The sequence below is a fragment of the Coregonus lavaretus genome (genome assembly GCF_964263955.1).
Source record: "Coregonus lavaretus genome assembly, contig: HAP1_SCAFFOLD_918, whole genome shotgun sequence".
Lineage (NCBI taxonomy): Eukaryota > Metazoa > Chordata > Actinopteri > Salmoniformes > Salmonidae > Coregonus > Coregonus lavaretus.
Window position 1 is genome coordinate 155,971 of NW_028161843.1, and position 19,823 is coordinate 175,793.

Sequence of the window (19,823 nt, forward strand, 5' to 3'; positions counted from 1 at the left end):
GCACTTTTATTTGTATTTATTTCACCTTTATTTAACCAGGTAAGCCAGTTGAGAACAAGATCTCATTTACAACTGTGACCTGGCCAAGATAAAGCAAAGCAGTGCGATAACAACACAGAGTTACATATGGGGTAAAACAAAACATAAAGTCAAAAATACAACAGAAAATATATATACAGTGTGTGCAAATGTAGCAAGTTATGGAGGTAAGGCAATAAATAGGCTATAGTGCAAAATAATTACAATTAGTATTAATACTGGAATGATAGATGTCCAAGAGATGATGTGCAAATAGAGATACTGGGGTGCAAATGAGCAAAATAAATAACAATATGGGGATGAGGTAGTTGGGTGGGCTAATTTCAGATGGGCTGTGTACAGGTGCAGTGATCGGTAAGGTGCTCTGACAACTGATGCTTAAAGTTAGTGAGGGAGATAAGAGTCTCCAGCTTCAGAGATTTTTGCAGTTCGTTCCAGTCATTGGCAGCAGAGAACTGGAAGGAATGGCGGCCAAAGGAGGTGTTGCCTTTGGGGATGACCAGTGAGATATACCTGCTGGAGCGCATACTACGGGTGGGTGTTGCTATGGTGACCAATGAGCTAAGATAAGGCAGGGATTTGCCTAGCAGTGATTTATAGATGGCCTGGAGCCAGTGGGTTTGGCGACGAATATGTAGTGAGGACCAGCCAACAAGAGCGTACAGGTCACAGTGGTGGGTAGTATATGGGGCTTTGGTGACAAAACGGATGGCACTGTGATCTACGTCCAATTTGCTGAGTAGAGTGTTGGCAGCTATTTTGTAAATGACATCGCCGAAGTCAAGGATCGGTAGGATAGTCAGTTTTACGAGGGCATGTTTGGCAGCATGAGTGAAGGAGGCTTTGTTGCGAAATAAGAAGCCGATTCTAGATTTAACTTTGGATTGGAGATTCTTCATGTGAGTCTGGAAGGAGAGTTTATAGTCTAACCAGACACCTAGGTATTTGTAGTTGTCCACATACTCTAGGTCAGACCCGTCGAGAGTAGTGATTCTAGTCGGGTGGGCGGGTGCCAGCAGCGTTCGATTGAAGAGCATGCATTTAGTTTTACTAGTGTTTAAGAGCAGTTGGAGGCCACGGAAGGAGTGTTGTATGGCATTGAAGCTCGTTTGGAGGTTTGTTAACACAGTGTCCAATGAAGGGCCAGATGTATACAAAATGGTGTCGTCTGCGTAGAGGTGGATCTGAGAGTCACCAGCCGCAAGAGCGACATCATTGATATACACGGAGAAAAGAGTCGGCCCAAGAATTGAACCCTGTGGCACCCCCATAGAGACTATGGCACAATGGGAAAAGTCCCAAAGGAGCAAACCCCACCCATCTGCAAACCCTGTCCAACTCCACGTGGCTCAATAAAATGCTCAATAGTATTTGAAAGAAAACAAATAGTATTTGAACCCAGGTCTGGAATTCAGTAGTTCTGGTCGCTGGTCTGTCTATAGGCAGAGGCAGTAATCAGGCTCCAATTCCACCACAGCATCAGCTCTGTGCAGCAAACCAGACCAGGCAGGGGGACACAGAGTCTGGAAGGAATGCCTGGTCTGTCAGCACTGCAGGAGGCGTTTTTAACGGTTGTCACTTGTTACCACAGCCACAAAGTCAAAATTGGCTATATCTTGAAAATGATTGATAACAAACATTTAATTTAAGGTTAGGCATAAGGTTAGCAGTGTGGTTAAGGTTATGCTTAAGGTTAGGGTTAGGTTTAAAATTCAGATTTTTAGAAATAGTTAGGGTTTAGACATAATTATAACTTTGTGGCTGTGGTAACTAGTGACAACCATAATTAACCACTCAAAGGGGTCATGAGGTTTTCGAGAGAGTTTTTAAAACTGTAATTTTATTTATTGGAGAGAAAAAATGTATGGAGAGGATAAATGAATAACAAGATGAATGAATACATTTATTTTAATAGAGCTTGATGAAGGAACGAAGGGGAGATTTCTATCAATGATCGACTTCCCTCGTTATCATTAGTTCTACAACCATCACGGCAATGTGACATTAAAGTTATATGATCTATACATTATATCAAAGTCGTATGATCTATAGGAAAAATAAGCACCAGGAGAAAGCCAGGTTAAACAATTTCTACAGGACTGGTACTCATGATAACATACTTATGGCCCCAGTGAGCACATGGAAATAGAGGGGGAGGGAGGGAGAGTGCAATCGTTCTCATATGTGCGCACAGACACCTGATACACAGTCCTGGTGGGTGAGACAACATTCTCTCTGAGTGACACAGATGTGCTCTCCGTCTGGTTAAGCTGGGATCGCTGATACGTAAGGAGAATGGGAGTGAGAAGGCTAATGTGTTTATATTGGGAGAGGGACATTAAATAGATCCATAAATCCATAATATTCTGAGCTAGACGCTGACTGTGTCTTTTTGGGAGATGTCTTCTGTCTGGTCTCAGTGTCTAATAGGACTACCACTCGTCATTGTAAATCACCTCAGTTTTTATTCCTCTTGTTATTACAGTATCATCCATTTTTGGGGGGTTATCTCCACTTTCCCTCCCTCACTTAGAGAGAAATAGGCCACACACACACACACACACACACACACACACACACACACACACACTGACTCAGAGTTCTTACTGTTGTCCTACCTGTAGAGACCAGTCTTTCCTCTCTTTTCATAATTCTACATTTTGTCACCAACACCTGTATTATTATTATTCACCTCACAATTTAATGATGTAATTTCCTGTCACTTCCAAAGTGCCTCTCCTGTTGGATTGGTCTGTCTGTGACCCCAAATCACCCCATCGTTGAGGCAGGTGTGCCCTGTCTTCCTCTCTTCCTCTCTACGTCCCCCTTCAGACCCTCCAAGTCACGCACCATCACTCTCTCCTTCTTTTCTCCCTCTCTTCCTGAGAGTTGATTCCTAAAACCCAGAGCTCTGTGTTTCTCTTTGTTCTGCTGCTAAGGAAAACATACCACTCATTCCTCATGTATGTACGTGTGAAAGAAAAATGTGTGGTGTGTGTGGGGTAGCAGGCTGGGCCCAGGTGTTGGGAGTGTGGATGGGCGATCGTGAGCAGTGGGAGAGGGCAGAGGACACACACACACACAGCCCGAGGCCCAGATGCTGTGTCCTCTGTAGGCCCTGTGGTGTCAGCAGTAGACCTGCTCTCTGTAGGCCCTGTGGTGTCAGCAGTAGACCTGCTCTCTGTAGGCCCTGTGGTGTCAGCAGTAGACCTGCTCTCTGTAGGCCCTGTGGTGTCAGCAGTAGACCTGCTCTCTGTAGGCCCTGTGGTGTCAGCAGTAGACCTGCTCTCTGTAGGCCCTGTGGTGTCAGCAGTAGACCTGCTCTCTGTAGGCCCTGTGGTGTCAGCAGTAGACCTGCTCTCTGTAGGCCCTGTGGTGTCAGCAGTAGACCTGCTCTCTGTAGGCCCTGTGGTGTCAGCAGTAGACCTGCTCTCTGTAGGCCCTGTGGTGTCAGCAGTAGACCTGCTCTCTGTAGGCCCTGTGGTGTCAGCAGTAAACCTGCTCTCTGTAGGCCCTGTGGTGTCAGCAGTAGACCTGCTCTCTGTAGGCCCTGTGGTGTCAGCAGTAGACCTGCTCTCTGTAGGCCCTGTGGTGTCAGCAGTAGACCTGCTCTCTGTAGGCCCTGTGGTGCCAGCTGTAGACCTGCTCTCTGTAGGCCCTGTGGTGTCAGCAGTAGACCTGCTCTCTGTAGGCCTTGTGGTGTCAGCAGTAGACCTGCTCTCTGTAGGCCCTGTGGTGTCAGCAGTAGACCTGCTCTCTGTAGGCCCTGTGGTGTCAGCAGTAGACCTGCTCTCTGTAGGCCCTGTGGTGTCAGCAGTAGACCTGCTCTCTGTATGCCCTGTGGTGTCAGCAGTAGACCTGCTCTCTGTAGGCCCTGTGGTGTCAGCAGTAGACCTGCTCTCTGTAGGCCCTGTGGTGTCAGCAGTAGACCTGCTCTCTGTAGGCCCTGTGGTGTCAGCAGTAGACCTGCTCTCTGTAGGCCCTGTGGTGTCAGCTGTAGACCTGCTCTCTGTAGGCCCTGTGGTGTCAGCAGTAGACCTGCTCTCTGTAGGCCCTGTGGTGTCAGCAGCAGACCTGCTCTCTGTAGGCCCTGTAGTGTCAGCAGTAGACCTGCTCTCTGTAGGCCCTGTGGTGTCAGCAGTAGACCTGCTCTCTGTAGGCCTTGTGGTGTCAGCAGCAGACCTGCTCTCTGTAGGCCCTATAGTGTCAGCAGTAGACCTGTTCTCTGTAGGCCCTGTGGTGTCAGCAGCAGACCTGCTCTCTGTAGGCCCTGTGGTGTCAGCAGTAGACCTGCTCTCTGTAGGCCCTGTGGTGTCAGCAGTATACCTGCTCTCTGTAGGCCCTGTGGTGTCAGCAGTAGACCTGCTCTCTGTAGGCCCTGTGGTGCCAGCTGTAGACCTGCTCTCTGTAGGCCCTGTGGTGTCAGCAGTAGACCTGCTCTCTGTAGGCCTTGTGGTGTCAGCAGTAGACCTGCTCTCTGTAGGCCCTGTGGTGTCAGCTGTAGACCTGCTCTCTGTAGGCCCTGTGGTGTCAGCAGTAGACCTGCTCTCTGTAGGCCTTGTGGTGTCAGCAGCAGACCTGCTCTCTGTAGGCCCTGTGGTGTCAGCAGTATACCTGCTCTCTGTAGGCCCTGTGGTGTCAGCAGTAGACCTGCTCTCTGTAGGCCCTATAGTGTCAGCAGTAGACCTGCTCTCTGTAGGCCCTGTGGTGTCAGCAGTAGACCTGCTCTCTGTAGGCCCTGTGGTGTCAGCAGCAGACCTGCTCTCTGTAGGCCCTGTGGTGTCAGCAGTAGACCTGCTCTCTGTAGGCCCTGTGGTGTCAGCAGCAGACCTGCTCTCTGTAGGCCCTGTGGTGTCAGCAGTAGACCTGCTCTCTGTAGGCCCTGTGGTGTCAGCAGCAGACCTGCTCTCTGTAGGCCCTGTGGTGTCAGCAGTAGACCTGCTCTCTGTAGGCTGAGCTGAGTGACCGCCAGGCCCCCTACCCTCCATCTGAAACACTGTTTATTTGGGAGAGGGGAGAGAGGAGGGAGACTGGGGAGAAGGTGGGAGCTCCATAGCCTGATGGATATCCCTGGTCCCCCTGGCCTCTGAGTTCCCCCCTCCCTACACACACACAGCTGCACCACCACCACCACTGCTGAATTATGACATCATCACCATGTCTCTGAGACGCTACGAGGCATGCGTGCCATCGGATCTAGTATGGACTATGGGCACAGTGACATCATCAATGTCAGACCGTTAGATCTATGGCTAGCGTGTGTGTGTATGCACAGTGTTCTGTTTGATATTACTGCCGTTAATTTGCTTTCAATCCTAGAGCTGTCTGTTGAAAGCTGCTGTAATGGTAAATCACATTGGCTGTGTCTCAAATTGCACACTGTTCTCTGCACTGCTTTTGACCAGAGCCCAAGGGCCTCTGGTCAAAAGTAGTGTACTACTTAAGGAATAGGGTGCCATTTGGGATGCAGATCTTTTCTACAGGTCAGATGGAGGGTAATTTCGGCACCCAGAATGGAATCTTGCGTGTACGTAGCTCTTTCACGAGAGCCTAGACACAGGGTGATAGGGGTGAGATTGATGGACAAACTCCATCGGTCATTTAGGTCAAGGGATGTCTTTTTAGATTTGATGTAAGGCATATGTTGCCAAGACGATATCTTTAGGCCTATTCTCTTTTTAGCAGTTTGTGACTTTAACCGAGGAAAATTAGAAAAGAGATCATGACAGTGGTGTGTGTGTCTGTGTGGGTGTGTATCTGTGTGCATGCTGGTGTGCCAGTGTGTGTGTGTGTGTGTGTCCTCTTGGCAGTGCGTCATTGTCCGGCCATGCTCCATTGGGCCTGTTCCCCAGCACAGGCCTGGGAGGATCCTAAACTACACTGAGTGAAAAACAAGCAGTAGTAGTTAGCGAAGAGGGAGGCAAATCCATCCACCCCTGAGCACTTTCATTTTCAATTACTAAGTCATTTAGTTACTGTTGGACTTTGACATGGAGTGGCTGTGCGTCAGTTATTACTAAGTCATTTAGTTGCTGTGGGACTTTGACATGGAGTGGCTGTGCGTCAGTTATTACTAAGTCATTTAGTTGCTGTGGGACTTTGACATGGAGTGGCTGTGCGTCAGTTATTACTAAGTCATTTAGTTACTGTGGGACTTTGACATGGAGTGGCTGTGCGTCAGTTATTACTATGTCATTTAGTTACTGTGGGACTTTGACATGGAGTGGCTGTCTGTCAGTTATTACTAAGTCATTTAGTTACTGTGGGACTTTGACATGGAGTGGCTGTCTGTCAGTTATTACTAAGTCATTTAGTTGCTGTGGGACTTTGACATGGAGTGGCTGTGCGTCAGTTATTACTATGTCATTTAGTTACTGTGGGACTTTGACATGGAGTGGCTGTCTGTCAGTTATTACTAAGTCATTTAGTTACTGTGGGACTTTGACATGGAGTGGCTGTCTGTCAGTTATTACTAAGTCATTTAGTTGCTGTGGGACTTTGACATGGAGTGGCTGTGCGTCAGTTATTACTAAGTAATTTAGTTGCTGTGGGACTTTGACATGGAGTGGCTGTGCGTCAGTTATTACTAAGTCATTTAGTTACTGTGGGACTTTGACATGGAGTGGCTGTGCATCAGTTATTACTAAGTCATTTAGTTGCTGTTGGACTTTGACATGGAGTGGCTGTGCGTCAGTTATTACTAAGTCATTTAGTTACTGTGGGACTTTGACATGGAGTGGCTGTCTGTCAGTTATTACTAAGTCATTTAGTTGCTGTGGGACTTTGACATGGAGTGGCTGTGCGTCAGTTATTACTAAGTCATTTGTTGCTGTGGGACTTTGACATGGAGTGGCTGTAGAATGGCGCCGGAGAAGATGGCTGCCGTTTTACAGCCCTCTAACCAATTGTACTATTATGTGTGTTTTTCCGCATTATTTGTAATTTATTTTGTACATAATGTTTCTGCCATCGTCTATTATAACCAAAAAGAGCATCTGGATATCAGGACAGCGATTACTCACCTCTTATTGGACGAAGATTTTTTCTTCAACGAGGCGGACGCGAAGAATATCCTACAGACACCCGACAAGGCCCAAATCCCCGTCATTCGCATGAGGAAGAGACGGAGATATCGTGGACGTAGGTCGGGGTGCCTTGTAAGGATCCGACGGCGAGCGAGTAAACTGCTGCTCCCATCAATCCTATTAGCCAATCTTCAATCATTGGAAAATAAATTGGATGACCTAAGATTACGGTTATCCTACCAACGGGACATTAAAAACTGTAATATCTTATGTTTCACCGAGTCGTGGCTGAACGACGACATGGACAACATACAGCTAGCAGGCTATACGCTACATCGGCAGGATAGAACGGCTGACTCCGGTAAGACAAGGGGTGGCGGTCTGTGTATATTTGTAAACAACAGCTGGTGCACAAAATCAAATACTAAGGAAGTCTCGAGGTTTTGCTCGCCTGAGGTAGAGTATCTTATGATAAGCTGTAGACCACACTATTTACCAAGAGAGTTTTCATCTATATTTTTCATAGCTGTCTATTTACCACCACAAACCAATGCTGGCATTAAGATTGCACTGAATGAGCTGTATAAGGCCATAAGTCAACAGGAAAACGCTCATCCAGAGGCAGCGCTCCTAGTGGCCGGGGACATTAATGCAGGGAAACTTAAATCCGTTCTACCTCATTTCTACCAGCATGTTAAATGTGCAACCAGAGGAAAAAAAACTCTAGACCACCTTTACTCCACACACAGAGACGCATACAAAGCTCTCCCTCGCCGTCCATTTGGCAAATCTGACCATAACTCTATCCTCCTGATTCCTGCTTATAAGCAAAAACTAAAGCAGGAAGCACCAATGACTCGGTTAATAAAAAAAGTGGTCAGATGACGCAGATGCTAAGCTACAGGACTGTTTTGCTAGCACAGACTGGAACATGTTCCGGGATTCTTCAGATAGCATTGAGGAGTACACCACATCAGTCACTGGCTTCATCAATAAGTGCATCGATGATGTCGTCCCCACAGTGACCGTACGTACATACCCCAACCAGAAGCCATGGATTACAGGAAACATCCGCACTGAGCTAAAGGGTAGAGCTGCCGCTTTCAAGGAGCGTGATTCTAACCCGGACGCTTATAAGAAATCCCGCTATGCCCTCCGACGAACCATCAAACAGGCAAAGAGTCAATACAGGACTAAGATTGAATCGTACTACACCGGCTCTGACGCTCGTTGGATGTGGCAGGGCTTGAAAACGATTACAGACTACAAAGGGAAGCACAGCCGCGAGCTGCCCAGTGACACAAGACTTCCAGACGAGCTAAACCACTTCTATGCTCGCTTCGAGGCAAGCAACACTGAAGCTTGCATGAGAGCACCAGCTGTTCCGGATGACTATGTGATCACGCTCTCCGTAGCCGATGTGAGTAAGACTTTTAAGCAGGTCAACATTCACAAGGCCGCAGGGCCAGACGGATTACCAGGACGTGTACTCCGAGCATGTGCTGACCAACTGGCAAGTGTCTTCACTGACATTTTCAACATGTCCCTGACTGAGTCTGTAATACCAACATGTTTCAAGCAGACCACCATAGTCCCCGTGCCCAAGGACTCTAAGATAACCTGCCTAAATGACTACCAACCCGTAGCACTCACGTCTGTAGCCATCAAGTGCTTTGAAAGGCTGGTCATGGCTCACATCAACACCATTATCCCAGAAACCCTAGACCCACTCCAATTTGCATACCGCCCCAACAGATCCACAGATGATGCAATCTCTATCGCACTCCACACTGCCCTTTCCCACCTGGACAAGAGGAACACCTACGTGAGAATGCTATTCATTGACTACAGCTCAGCATTCAACACCATAGTGGCCTCAAAGCTCATCACTAAGCTAAGGATCCTGGGACTAAACACCTCCCTCTGCAACTGGATCCTGGACTTCCTGACGGGCCGCCCCCAGGTGGTAAGGGTAGGTAACAACACATCTGCCACACTGATCCTCAACACGGGGGCCCCTCAGGGGTGCGTGCTCAGTCCCCTCCTGTACTCCCTGTTCACCCATGACTGCATGGCCAGGCACGACTCCAACACCATCATTCCCACAGGGGGTATGAAAAAATAAATAATGTATGCTCTAACTGTAAGTCGCTCTGGATAAGAGCGTCTGCTAAATGACTAAAATGTAAATGTAATTAAGTTTGCAGACGACACAACAGTGGTAGGCCTGAAAACCGACAACGATGAGACAGCCTATAGGGAGGAGGTCAGAGACCTGGCCGTGTGGTGCCAGGATAACAACCTCTCCCTCAACGTGACCAAGACAAAGGAGATGATTGTGGACTACAGGAATAAAAAGAGGACTGAGCACGCCCCCATTCTCATCGACGGGGCTGTAGTGAAACAGTTTGAGAGCTTCAAGTTCCTTGGTGTCCACATCACCAACGAACTATCATGGTCCAAACACACCAAGACAGTCGTGAAGAGGGCACGACAAAGCCTATTACCCCTCAGGAGACTGAAAAGATTTGGCATGGGTCCTCAGATCCTCAAGAAATTATACAGCTGCACCACCGAGAGCATCCTGACTGGTTGCATCACCGCCTGGTATGGCAACTGCTTGGCCTCCGACCGCAAGGCACTACAGAGGGTAGTGCGTACGGCCCATTACATCACTGGGGCCAAGCTTCCTGCCATCCAGGACCTCTATACCAGGCGGTGTCAGAGGAAGGCCCTCAAAATTGTCAAAGACTCCAGCCACCCTAGTCATAGACTGTTCTCTTTGCTACCGCACGGCAAGTGGTACCGGAGTGCCAAGTCTAGGTCCAAAAGACTTCTCAACAGCTTCTACCCCCAAGCCATAAGACTCCTGAACAGCTAATCATGGCTACCCGGACTATTTGCACCCCCACCCCATCCTTTTTACGCTGCTGCTACTCTGTTAATTATTTATGCATAGTCACTTTAACTCTACCCACATGTACGTATTACTTTAACTACCCCGCACATTGACTCTGCACCGGTACCCCACTGTATATATAGCCTCCCTACTGTTATTTTATTTTACTTCTGCTCTTTTTTTCTCAACACTTTTTTGTTGTTTCATTTTACTTATTTATAAAAAATAAATGCACTGTTGGTTAAGGGCTGTAAGTAAGCATTTCACTGTAATGTCTGCTTCTGTTGTATTCGGCGCATGTGGCCAATAACATTTGATTTGATTTGATTTGTGCGTCAGTTATTACTAAGTCATTTAGTTGCTGTGGGACTTTGACATGGAGTGGCTGTCTGTCAGTTATTACTAAGTCATTTAGTTACTGTGGGACTTTGACATGGAGTGGCTGTGCGTCAGTTATTACTAAGTCATTTAGTTACTGTGGGACTTTGACATGGAGTGGCTGTGCGTCAGTTATTACTAAGTCATTTAGTTACTGTGGGACTTTGACATGGAGTGGCTGTGCGTCAGTTATTACTAAGTCATTTAGTTGCTGTGGGACTTTGACATGGAGTGGCTGTCTGTCAGTTATTACTAAGTCATTTAGTTACTGTGGGACTTTGACATGGAGTGGCTGTCTGTCAGTTATTACTAAGTCATTTAGTTACTGTGGGACTTTGACATGGAGTGGCTGTGCGTCAGTTATTACTAAGTCATTTAGTTACTGTGGGACTTTGACATGGAGTGGCTGTCTGTCAGTTATTACTAAGTCATTTAGTTACTGTGGGACTTTGACATGGAGTGGCTGTCTGTCAGTTATTACTAAGTCATTTAGTTGCTGTGGGACTTTGACATGGAGTGGCTGTGCGTCAGTTATTACAACAACAACTGATAGTGCTGATAGATAATACGTTAATTCTGTTGACTGTTCTCCTGTGCCTTATTAAAGCTACTTGTATCTTCCTCTGGTACACAATGGCTGCCAGTAAGAATGAGGGCCAACACTGCTGCTTTCAGACAACACTGCCCTAAGGTTATGGCAACATTCAACACCAACCAAGGGAAGGTACTGTACAATAGACAGAGCCCAAGTCGTTCTGAGTTTGGCCAGAGTCCCAACTTCATGTTTTATTGACCCTGTCATCCACAGAGGAGAAGAGATGGCTATAGAACACAAAGGATTCTCTCCCTCGTCTGTTTATTCCATGCTTGGCTCTATCTCTCCTTCCCTCTCCTTTTTTGATCCATTGCTCCTATGATCTCTCCATTCGTTCTGAGCCCCTCCCCGTACAGCCATTCCTATCTGTCATAATATTCACCCAGAAGTAGCATGAGACACACACACACACACCGTACCCACCAGCCCCTCCACACACACCGTACCCACCAGCCCCTCCACATACACCGTACCCACCAGCCCCTCCACATACACCGTACCCACCACCCCCTCCACACACACCGTACCCACCAGCCCCTCCACACACATCGTACCCACCACCCCCTCCACACACACTGTACCCACCAGCCCCTCCACACACACCGTACCCACCAGCCCCTCCACACACACCGTACCCACCACCCCCTCCACACACATCGTACACAGCAGCCCCTCCACACACACCGTACCCACCACCCCCTCCACACACACCGTACCCACCAACCCCTCCACACACACCGTACCCACCAGCCCCTCCACACACACCGTACCCACCAACCCCTCCACACACACCGTACCCACCACCCCCTCCACACACACCGTACCCACCACCCCCTCCACACACATCGTACCCACCAACCCCTCCACACACACCGTACCCACCAACCCATCCACACACACCGTACCCAGCAGCCCCTCCACACACACCTTATAAGTACAAGTACTGTACCTGAATAAGGCATTGCCAAGGTACTGTACCATCTGAAAGATCCCCCTTTCATTGTGGCTGTGGTGTTTATCTTAGTACGGAGTTATTATCAACTCTGTCTTTGTTTGGTGTCCACGTTGCTTAAGAAATATCTGGCTTGGTATATGTTCAATAATCCTCCAGTGAATGGAGTTATTTGGACCCCTACCAAGAGCCCAACACTGCTAAGTTCTCCATATATCTCACATATGGTGTTGGATACAAGGCATGGTATGCTGCTCCGAGATATATTTCCCCTCCCAGAGATGTCTTACAGTACAATACATCTGAGGATTTCCTTTAAAGAACGCTTTATTGAAGTGTGTGTGTGTGTGTGTGTTCTCATGTGTGAAGCATATGTAGCAAATTCTACACGCTTCACAGTCAGGTGTAATAAATATAACTTTAACCTCGAGTGTGGCCCAAACACACAGTCAAACCTGTAACCATGATGATGATCTATGCACCATGCTACATTGATTTGGACAGGAAGATAGTAGGAGCAGAAGCAGCTACACACACACACACACAGCCTTGGCCTGGTGTGTTGAACTGGCTCAAGCCCTTTGTTTTGGTTTGGTTGTATACAGTGTGTTGAGTGGTATGATGGCCCAGGGGAGAGGGAGAGGCCCGACTAGGATTCCTTTCCATTGAAATCAATAGAGAACACATTTCCAAAGTCTAATTAACGTCCACCTCCCTGTACCGACCTATCCCCTCGCAAGGCCTTGAGTTTCTAGAATCGGTCAATTCTGACATTTCTTTACATGTTGAATTACTCTGCAACCAAGGTGTGTGTGTGTGTGTGTGTGTGTGTGTGTGCGCGCATGTACATTAGTGTGTTTTGACTATTTGATTGGGTGTGTGTGTGTGTGTGTGTGTGTGTACTTCTCTCTTTGAGTGTGTGTGTCATTTGTCCTCCATATGTAACCAGTGGAGGAAGAGCCATGGAGAGAAGAAAGAAGTGAAGCGTTTAGAGGTTAGGATAAGGGTTAAGGTTAGGAGATAGTTAGTTGAAATGTTACTGATAGTCTGTAGATAGTCTATAGAGCAGGGGTGTCAAACTCATTTTAGCTCAGGGGCCACATGGAGGAAAATCTATTCCCAAGTGGGCCGGACCGGAAAAATCATGGTATATATAACTTAAAAACAACAACTTCAGATTGTTTTCTTTGTTTTAATACGATCAACATACAACATAAAGCTGGAGCCTGAGGACAGTGTGTCCAAAATAGTACAAGCACAACATCACTATTAATCATAAAACACCTCAAGTTATTTGAAAGTTCTGAGGACAAAGAACACACAAACACACAATGCCTCAGTGATTCACAGAAGTATATCACAGATCACAGAACTATATCAGGGTGTCATTTCTCAGGCAGAAATGTAGATAAAAATAATGAAATCCTGTTCCCCAAACAAGTGCAAGAACCACAGAGTCAAGAATAGGTTAAATATACAAATAAAATAAAATCAATTAAAAACAATAGCACATCAACATAAAAACATATAAACATAAATCTGAAAGCGTTGCTCAAACTCCCGTAACAGTCCCGTTATTTTATCTTTGAACCGCTTCATGTCTGCCACATGTTGGGTCGCGCACACATTTTTCAGACAGGGGAAGTGAGCTGCATCACCACCGGCAAGTTGCGTCTCCCACAATGACAGCTTCAACTTGAAAGAACGTATGCTGTCATAATACTGCGTGACAACTTTGTTGCGCCCTTGCAGCTGTTTGTTCAAGTTATTCAGGTGCTCTGTAACATCCACCATAAATGCAAGGTCCTGCATCCATTCTGCGGAATGAAATTCTAACACTGGTTTGCCCTTTTCTTCCATGAACTGTTCAATTTCTTCTCGTAAATCAAAGAAACGCCTCAGCACAGCACCTCGGCTTAACCATCTTACCTCAGTGTGGTATGGCAGGCCATAGATGTGGTCTTTCTCTCTGAGAAGGCTGTCAAACTGACGGTGATTCAGGCTTCTGGATCGGATGAAATTAACAGTTTGGATGACCACCTTCATGACGTTATCCATCTTTAATGACTTGCAACACAAAGCCTCCTGGTGCAAAATACAGTGAAAAGTCAAAAAATCACGTCCTCCATTTGCAGATTGCACTTTCTCTCTGAACTTTGTCACAACGCCTGCTTTTTTCCCGATCATTGAGGGCGCACCATCTGTAGCCAGGCTGACAGCGCGGGACCAGTCCACTCCGACCCTGTCCAGCGCGCCGACGAGTGCGGTAAAAATATCAGCTGCTGTCGTTGTATCTGTCATCGGCACCAACTCCACGAACTCCTCGGTGACGGTCAATGTGTCATCAACTCCGCGGATGAAAATGTCCAGTTGTGCAACATCTGTAATGTCCGTGCTTTCATCAATTGCAACCGAAAACGCAATAAATGACTTTACTTTTTGCTTCAACTGGCTGTCCAAATCCACTGAAAGATCGGAAATCCTGTCTGCAACTGTGTTTCTTGTCAGGCTGATATTTGCAAAAGCCTGCCGCTTTTCAGGGCACACAATCTCCGCTGCCTTCATCATGCATGTTTTTACAAATTCACCCTCACTAAATGGTTTTGAAGCCACTGCGATTTCATTAGCAATGAGGTAGCTAGCTTTCACTGCAGCGTCACTGATGTCTCGGCTGTGAGTAAACACAGACTGCTGTTTCTTCAGACCCGCCAACAGTTCATTCACCTTCTCTCTTCTCCGCTGTCCTTGAAAGTTGTCATATTTGTCGGCATGAAGACTCACATAGTGGCGACGAAGGTTATATTCTTTCAGCACTGCAACATGCTGTGAACACACCAAACATACAGCTTTCCCATTCAATTCCGTGAATAAATAGGAGGATGACCATTTTTCTTGGAACACTCTGCACTCTGCGTCCACTTTTCTCTTTTTTGACAGAGACATATTGGGGCAATGAGGGTGCCAAAGCACATAATGTTAAAAGTAGAAGCCGTAATAAAAATCGCGGGCAAAACAAAGTAGCTCATTGGCTGCACGTGCTTGACCTACTTGCTCTGCCCCGGTATAAACAGTTTGCTTGCTTAACACAATTGCTATTGCGCCATCCAGTGGACGCAATTGGAACAGCAGTTTATTTTATTGAAAAATTGCAGCGCATTTTTATACTTTACAATTTTTTTTAAAAAAAAATCAAAATCATCTCGCGGGCCGGATTAAACCCGTTTGCGGGCCTGATCCGGCCCGCGGGCCGGATGTTTGACACCCCTGGTTTAGATGAAGAAGTAAAGATGAACCAGACCTGTTTCTATCCCCTCAGCTCTTCATCCCCAAACCACGAGGCTGGGAGTGTGGTGAGGAAGACGTCAGAGAGGAAGAGCGGAGAGGGGGAATAGAGGGGGGGAATAGAGGAGGGGAAGTGGGCTTGTAATTAGACCTGATAGGGCCCATATTTGTGATGGGTCCCACCCTGCACATGTGGAGAGCTCTGTGAGCTCATTTTCACGCCCATTTTCTTTAACCTGTTGGTTCAGTCTCATATGTGATGAATGGCCTTGGGGACTGCCTCACATTCTAAAATGGGGATGTTCCCACTTGCCATTTCCCACAGTGAGGCCTGGCCTGGCCTGCCACTCTAACTTTAATCTAGAAGCTCTGCACTACACGGCTGCTCGGATTTTCCCCCAGGTTTGTTTTTTCTCTCGTCCACTTGCACCCCCTGTTTTCTTCAACCTGTTGGTTCAGTCCCATACATGACAAATAGCCTTGGGATTCAACCATTTTCTTGGATGGGGGGTTCCCACAGTTCACAGTGAGAGGCCTTGTCACTCTAACTACACGGCAGCTCAGGTTTTCCCCGTGTTTGTTTTTCCTCTGCCTGCAACGAGCCGATTAATGTCGCTGTGCAAGCGCCGAGCGGTGACTACCCTGTTTAGAGACGTCACCACACACAGCACACACACGTGTAAACCCTCGCCTTATTGTTGCACAGCTGTGGTGTCACGCTCCTCCAAGGGTTGGCACAGCCACAGACGGGTGGTAGAAATGACAACAGTAAATTGGGGGGACAAGGCCGGCGGCCTGCTCTGTGGAAACTGTGCCTGTTCCACTGAGCCTGTTAACTCAAAGCCCAGAGGAGGCTCTCAATGTAACTGGAGAACAGTACACACACAAACACACACACACACGCAGGCAGATATGGGAAGACACACACACATACATGGATGAACACACACGCACAGACAAAGGCCTGCATTCATGCATAGGGGCCTCTGAGGAGGTCTGTGTTATTCAGCCTTAAAGATCTGTAGACGTATATGTTGTGACAACTATAGCTTCTGTACCGTTAAGCAAAAGCTAACCTCAGTTGTTAGTCATCCTTCCTCTTCCTTGACCCTGTATCAGTTTCAGGGCAGCAGCACCCCTGTCTAACATTGTCTAATGTTGCAACAATGTTGTTTTAACGTTCTAACAAGGTTGTTTTGACACCAATTTCCATGGTAGAAGTGTTTCAGTAACATAGAGACAGTCATAGCAGTAATAGAACCTGGTCTCGGGGGCAGAAGTCACCTAGTCTGGTTTATTAACAATAACAAGCCATTCATTCATTCATTCATTATTTCATTATTTCATTGGGACAACACCCGGTTTGTCCTCTGTGGATCTCTCACAAGCAGGACTAGAGAACAGTCTCTTGTTTCCCCCTCCACTTTGGATGAGTCAATCTGTCAGTCACTCTGTCGTCACTGTCCACTCCAGGCTGTCCTCCTTTGAGATGACGTCTCATCACTCTGAGATGACGTCTCATCACTTTGAGATGACGTCTCATTGTTAGTCATTATCTTTATGTTGATCTCACACACCATCCTTCCCTGTCAACAACACGTACAGTACCATTCAAAAGTTTGGACACACCTACTCACTCCAGGGTTTTTCTTTATTTGTACTGTTTTCTACAATGTAGAATAATAGTGAAGATATTAAAACTATGAAGTAACACAAATGGAATCATGTAGTAACCAAAAAAGTGTTAAACAAGGTAGGGGTGGTATAAAGAAGATAGCCCTATTTGTTAAAATACCAAGTCCATATTATGGCAAGAACAGCTCAAATAAGCAAAGAGAAATGACAGTCCATCATTATTTTAAGTCATCAAGAACTTTGAAAGTTTCTTCAAGTGTGGTCGCAAATACCATCAAGCGCTATGATGAAACTGGCTCTCATGAGGACCGCCACAGGAATGGAAGACCCAGTGTTACCTCTGTAGCAGAGGATAAGTTCATTAGAGTTAACTGCACCTCAGATTGCAGCCCAAATAAATGCTTCACAGAGTTCAAGTAACAGACACTGCGTGAATCAGGCCTTCATGGTCAAATTGCTGCAAAGAAACCACTACTAAAGGACACCAATAAGAAGAAGAGACTTGCTTGGGCCAAGAAACACGAGCAATGGACATTAGACCGGTGATAATCTGTCCTACGTAGAGTAGGTGAACGGATGATCTCCGCATGTGTGGTTCCCATCGTGAAGCATGGAGGAGGAGGTGTGATGGTGTGGGGGTGCTTTGCTGGTGACACTGTCTGTGATTTATTTAGAATTCAAGGCACATTTAACCAGCATGGCTACCACAGCATTCTGCAGCGATACGCCATCCCATCTGGTTTGCGCTTAGTGGGAATATCATTTGTTTTTCAACCGGACAATGACCCAAAACACACCTCCAGGCTGTGTAAGGGCTATTTGACCAAGGAGAGTGATGGAGTCCTGCATCAGATGACCTGGCCTCCACAATCACCCGACCTCAACTCAATTGAGATGGTTTGGGATGAGTTGGACCGCAGAGTGAAGGAAAAGCAGCCAACAAGTGCCTAGCATATGTGGGAACTCCTTCAAGACTGTTGGAAAAGTAATTCCTCGTGAAGCTGGTTGAGAGAATTCCAAGAGTGTGTAAAGCTGTCATCAAGACAAAATGTGGCTACTTTGAAGAATCTAAAATCTAAAATATATTTAGATTTGTTTTTGGTTACTACATGATTCCATATGTGTTATTTCATAGTGTTGATGTCTTCACTATTATTCTACAATGTAGAAAATAGTACAAATAAAGAAAAACCCTTGAATAAGTAGGTGTGTCCAAACTTTTGAATGGTACTGTATATGAACAAGACGTATAGCGGTAAATGCACAACAGCATAATGGTCTGGTAACAACTATTATCTTCACCTCTAATACTGTAACTATGATGTCTTCACCTCTAATACTGTAACTATGATGTCTTCACCTCTAATACTGTAACTATGATGTCTTCACCTCTAATACTGTAACTATGATGTCTTCACCACTAATACTGTAACTATGATGTCTTCACCTCTAATACTGTAACTATGATGTCTTCACCTCTAATACTGTAACTATGATGTCTTCACCTCTAATACTGTAACTATGATGTTTTTTACCTCTAATACTGTAACTATGATGTCTTCACCTCTAATACTGTAACTATGATGTCTTCACCTCTAATACTGTAACTATGATGTCTTCACCTCTAATACTGTAACTATGATGTCTTCACCTCTAATACTGTAACTATGATGTCTTCACCACTAATACTGTAACTATGATGTCTTCACCTCTAATACTGTAACTATGATGTCTTCACCTCTAATACTGTAACTATGATGTCTTCACCTCTAATACTGTAACTATGATGTCTTCACCTCTAATACTGTAACTATGATGTCTTCACCACTAATACTGTAACTATGATGTCTTCATCTCTAATACTGTAACTATGATGTCTTCATCTCTAATACTGTAACTATGATGTCTTCATCTCTAATACTGTAACTATGATGTCTTCATCTCTAATACTGTAACTATGATGTCCATGAGGTTTCTGAGTCATATTGCTATACAACATCATGACTCTTAACCATAACATGTTGCTCAATGTGTCTCTCCCTCATAGCCTCTCTGTCTGTGACCTTAACCTAACCCAGGTATTCAGTCTAACTCTGTATCCTCCTGTGTGTCTCTACAGAGTGCCCAGGGACTTCAGAGTAACAAGGACTCTCGAATCCTCTGGGTCAAGGACTCTGACCACATACTGACCACCGGCTTCGATCAGGTGACAACATTACTACATACACAGTTTTAAGTGTGTGTGTGATTTTGTTTGTGTGTGTGTGTGACATGATTGTATGTTCAGATGCATAGTTTTGTGTGTGTGTGTGTGTGTGTGTGTGTGTGTGTGTGTGTGTGTGCGCGCGCGCGTGTACGTGCGTGCGGGCTTGTGTTTGCCCATGTGTGTGTTATAAAGTGGATTTATTAAATTCTACATGATTGTATGTTCAGATGCGTGGTCGGGAGTTGAGACTGTGGGACAGCAGGAAGCTGGGATCCTCTCTGGGCTCTGCCAACCTGGGCACCTCCAACGGGTGAGTACACAGTGACCCTGCTGTTTGTCTGGCTGTATGTGTCTATGTATGTTGGGAGTGTGTATGTTGGGAGTGTGTGTGTTGGGAGTGTGTGTGTTGCGTGTGTGTGTGCGTGCGCACAGGCACTTGCAGGAGCAGGCCCCCCACCCAATTTGCCATGGATGAGAGCTGGACATCTATGATATGTAGTGTGTTCACAGTGTGCGTGTGTCTTCATGTTCAGTGTACATTTACTGTCCAGCCTGTTGTGGTATGTGCACAAACTGCACTTTAGCCTATGCCGGATGCGTGTGTGGCTTGGATCTAGGCCCCTACTTGTTCAAGGCTGCGTCCCAAATGGCACCCTATATTCCCTATGTAGTACACTACTTTTGACCAGAGCCCATAGCGCTCTATATGGAATAGAGTGCCATTTAGGACACACCCTTAGATGTCGGACCCCCCAGACTTATGACTGTACCTCTCTACATTCCAAGCATTTCCTGGTTCCTGTCCCAAACAG

The 19,823-nt window shown here is 46.3% G+C and overlaps 1 protein-coding gene across 1 annotated transcript in view; it reads left to right on the forward strand.

Annotated features, from left to right (window-relative positions):
- The window catches only part of LOC311120006 (coronin-7-like), a gene marked incomplete at its 3' end in the record, with an annotated part of 89,539 nt that extends 70,218 nt beyond the window's left edge, over positions 1–19,321 (forward strand). The window contains exons 8-9 of the mRNA XM_084194640.1: positions 18,925–19,011; positions 19,239–19,321. Of these exons, the coding sequence (XP_084050766.1) occupies positions 18,925–19,011; positions 19,239–19,321 (170 nt within the window). The remainder of the gene's footprint in view (positions 1–18,924; positions 19,012–19,238) is intronic.
- Between the last annotated feature and the right edge of the window lie 502 nt (positions 19,322–19,823).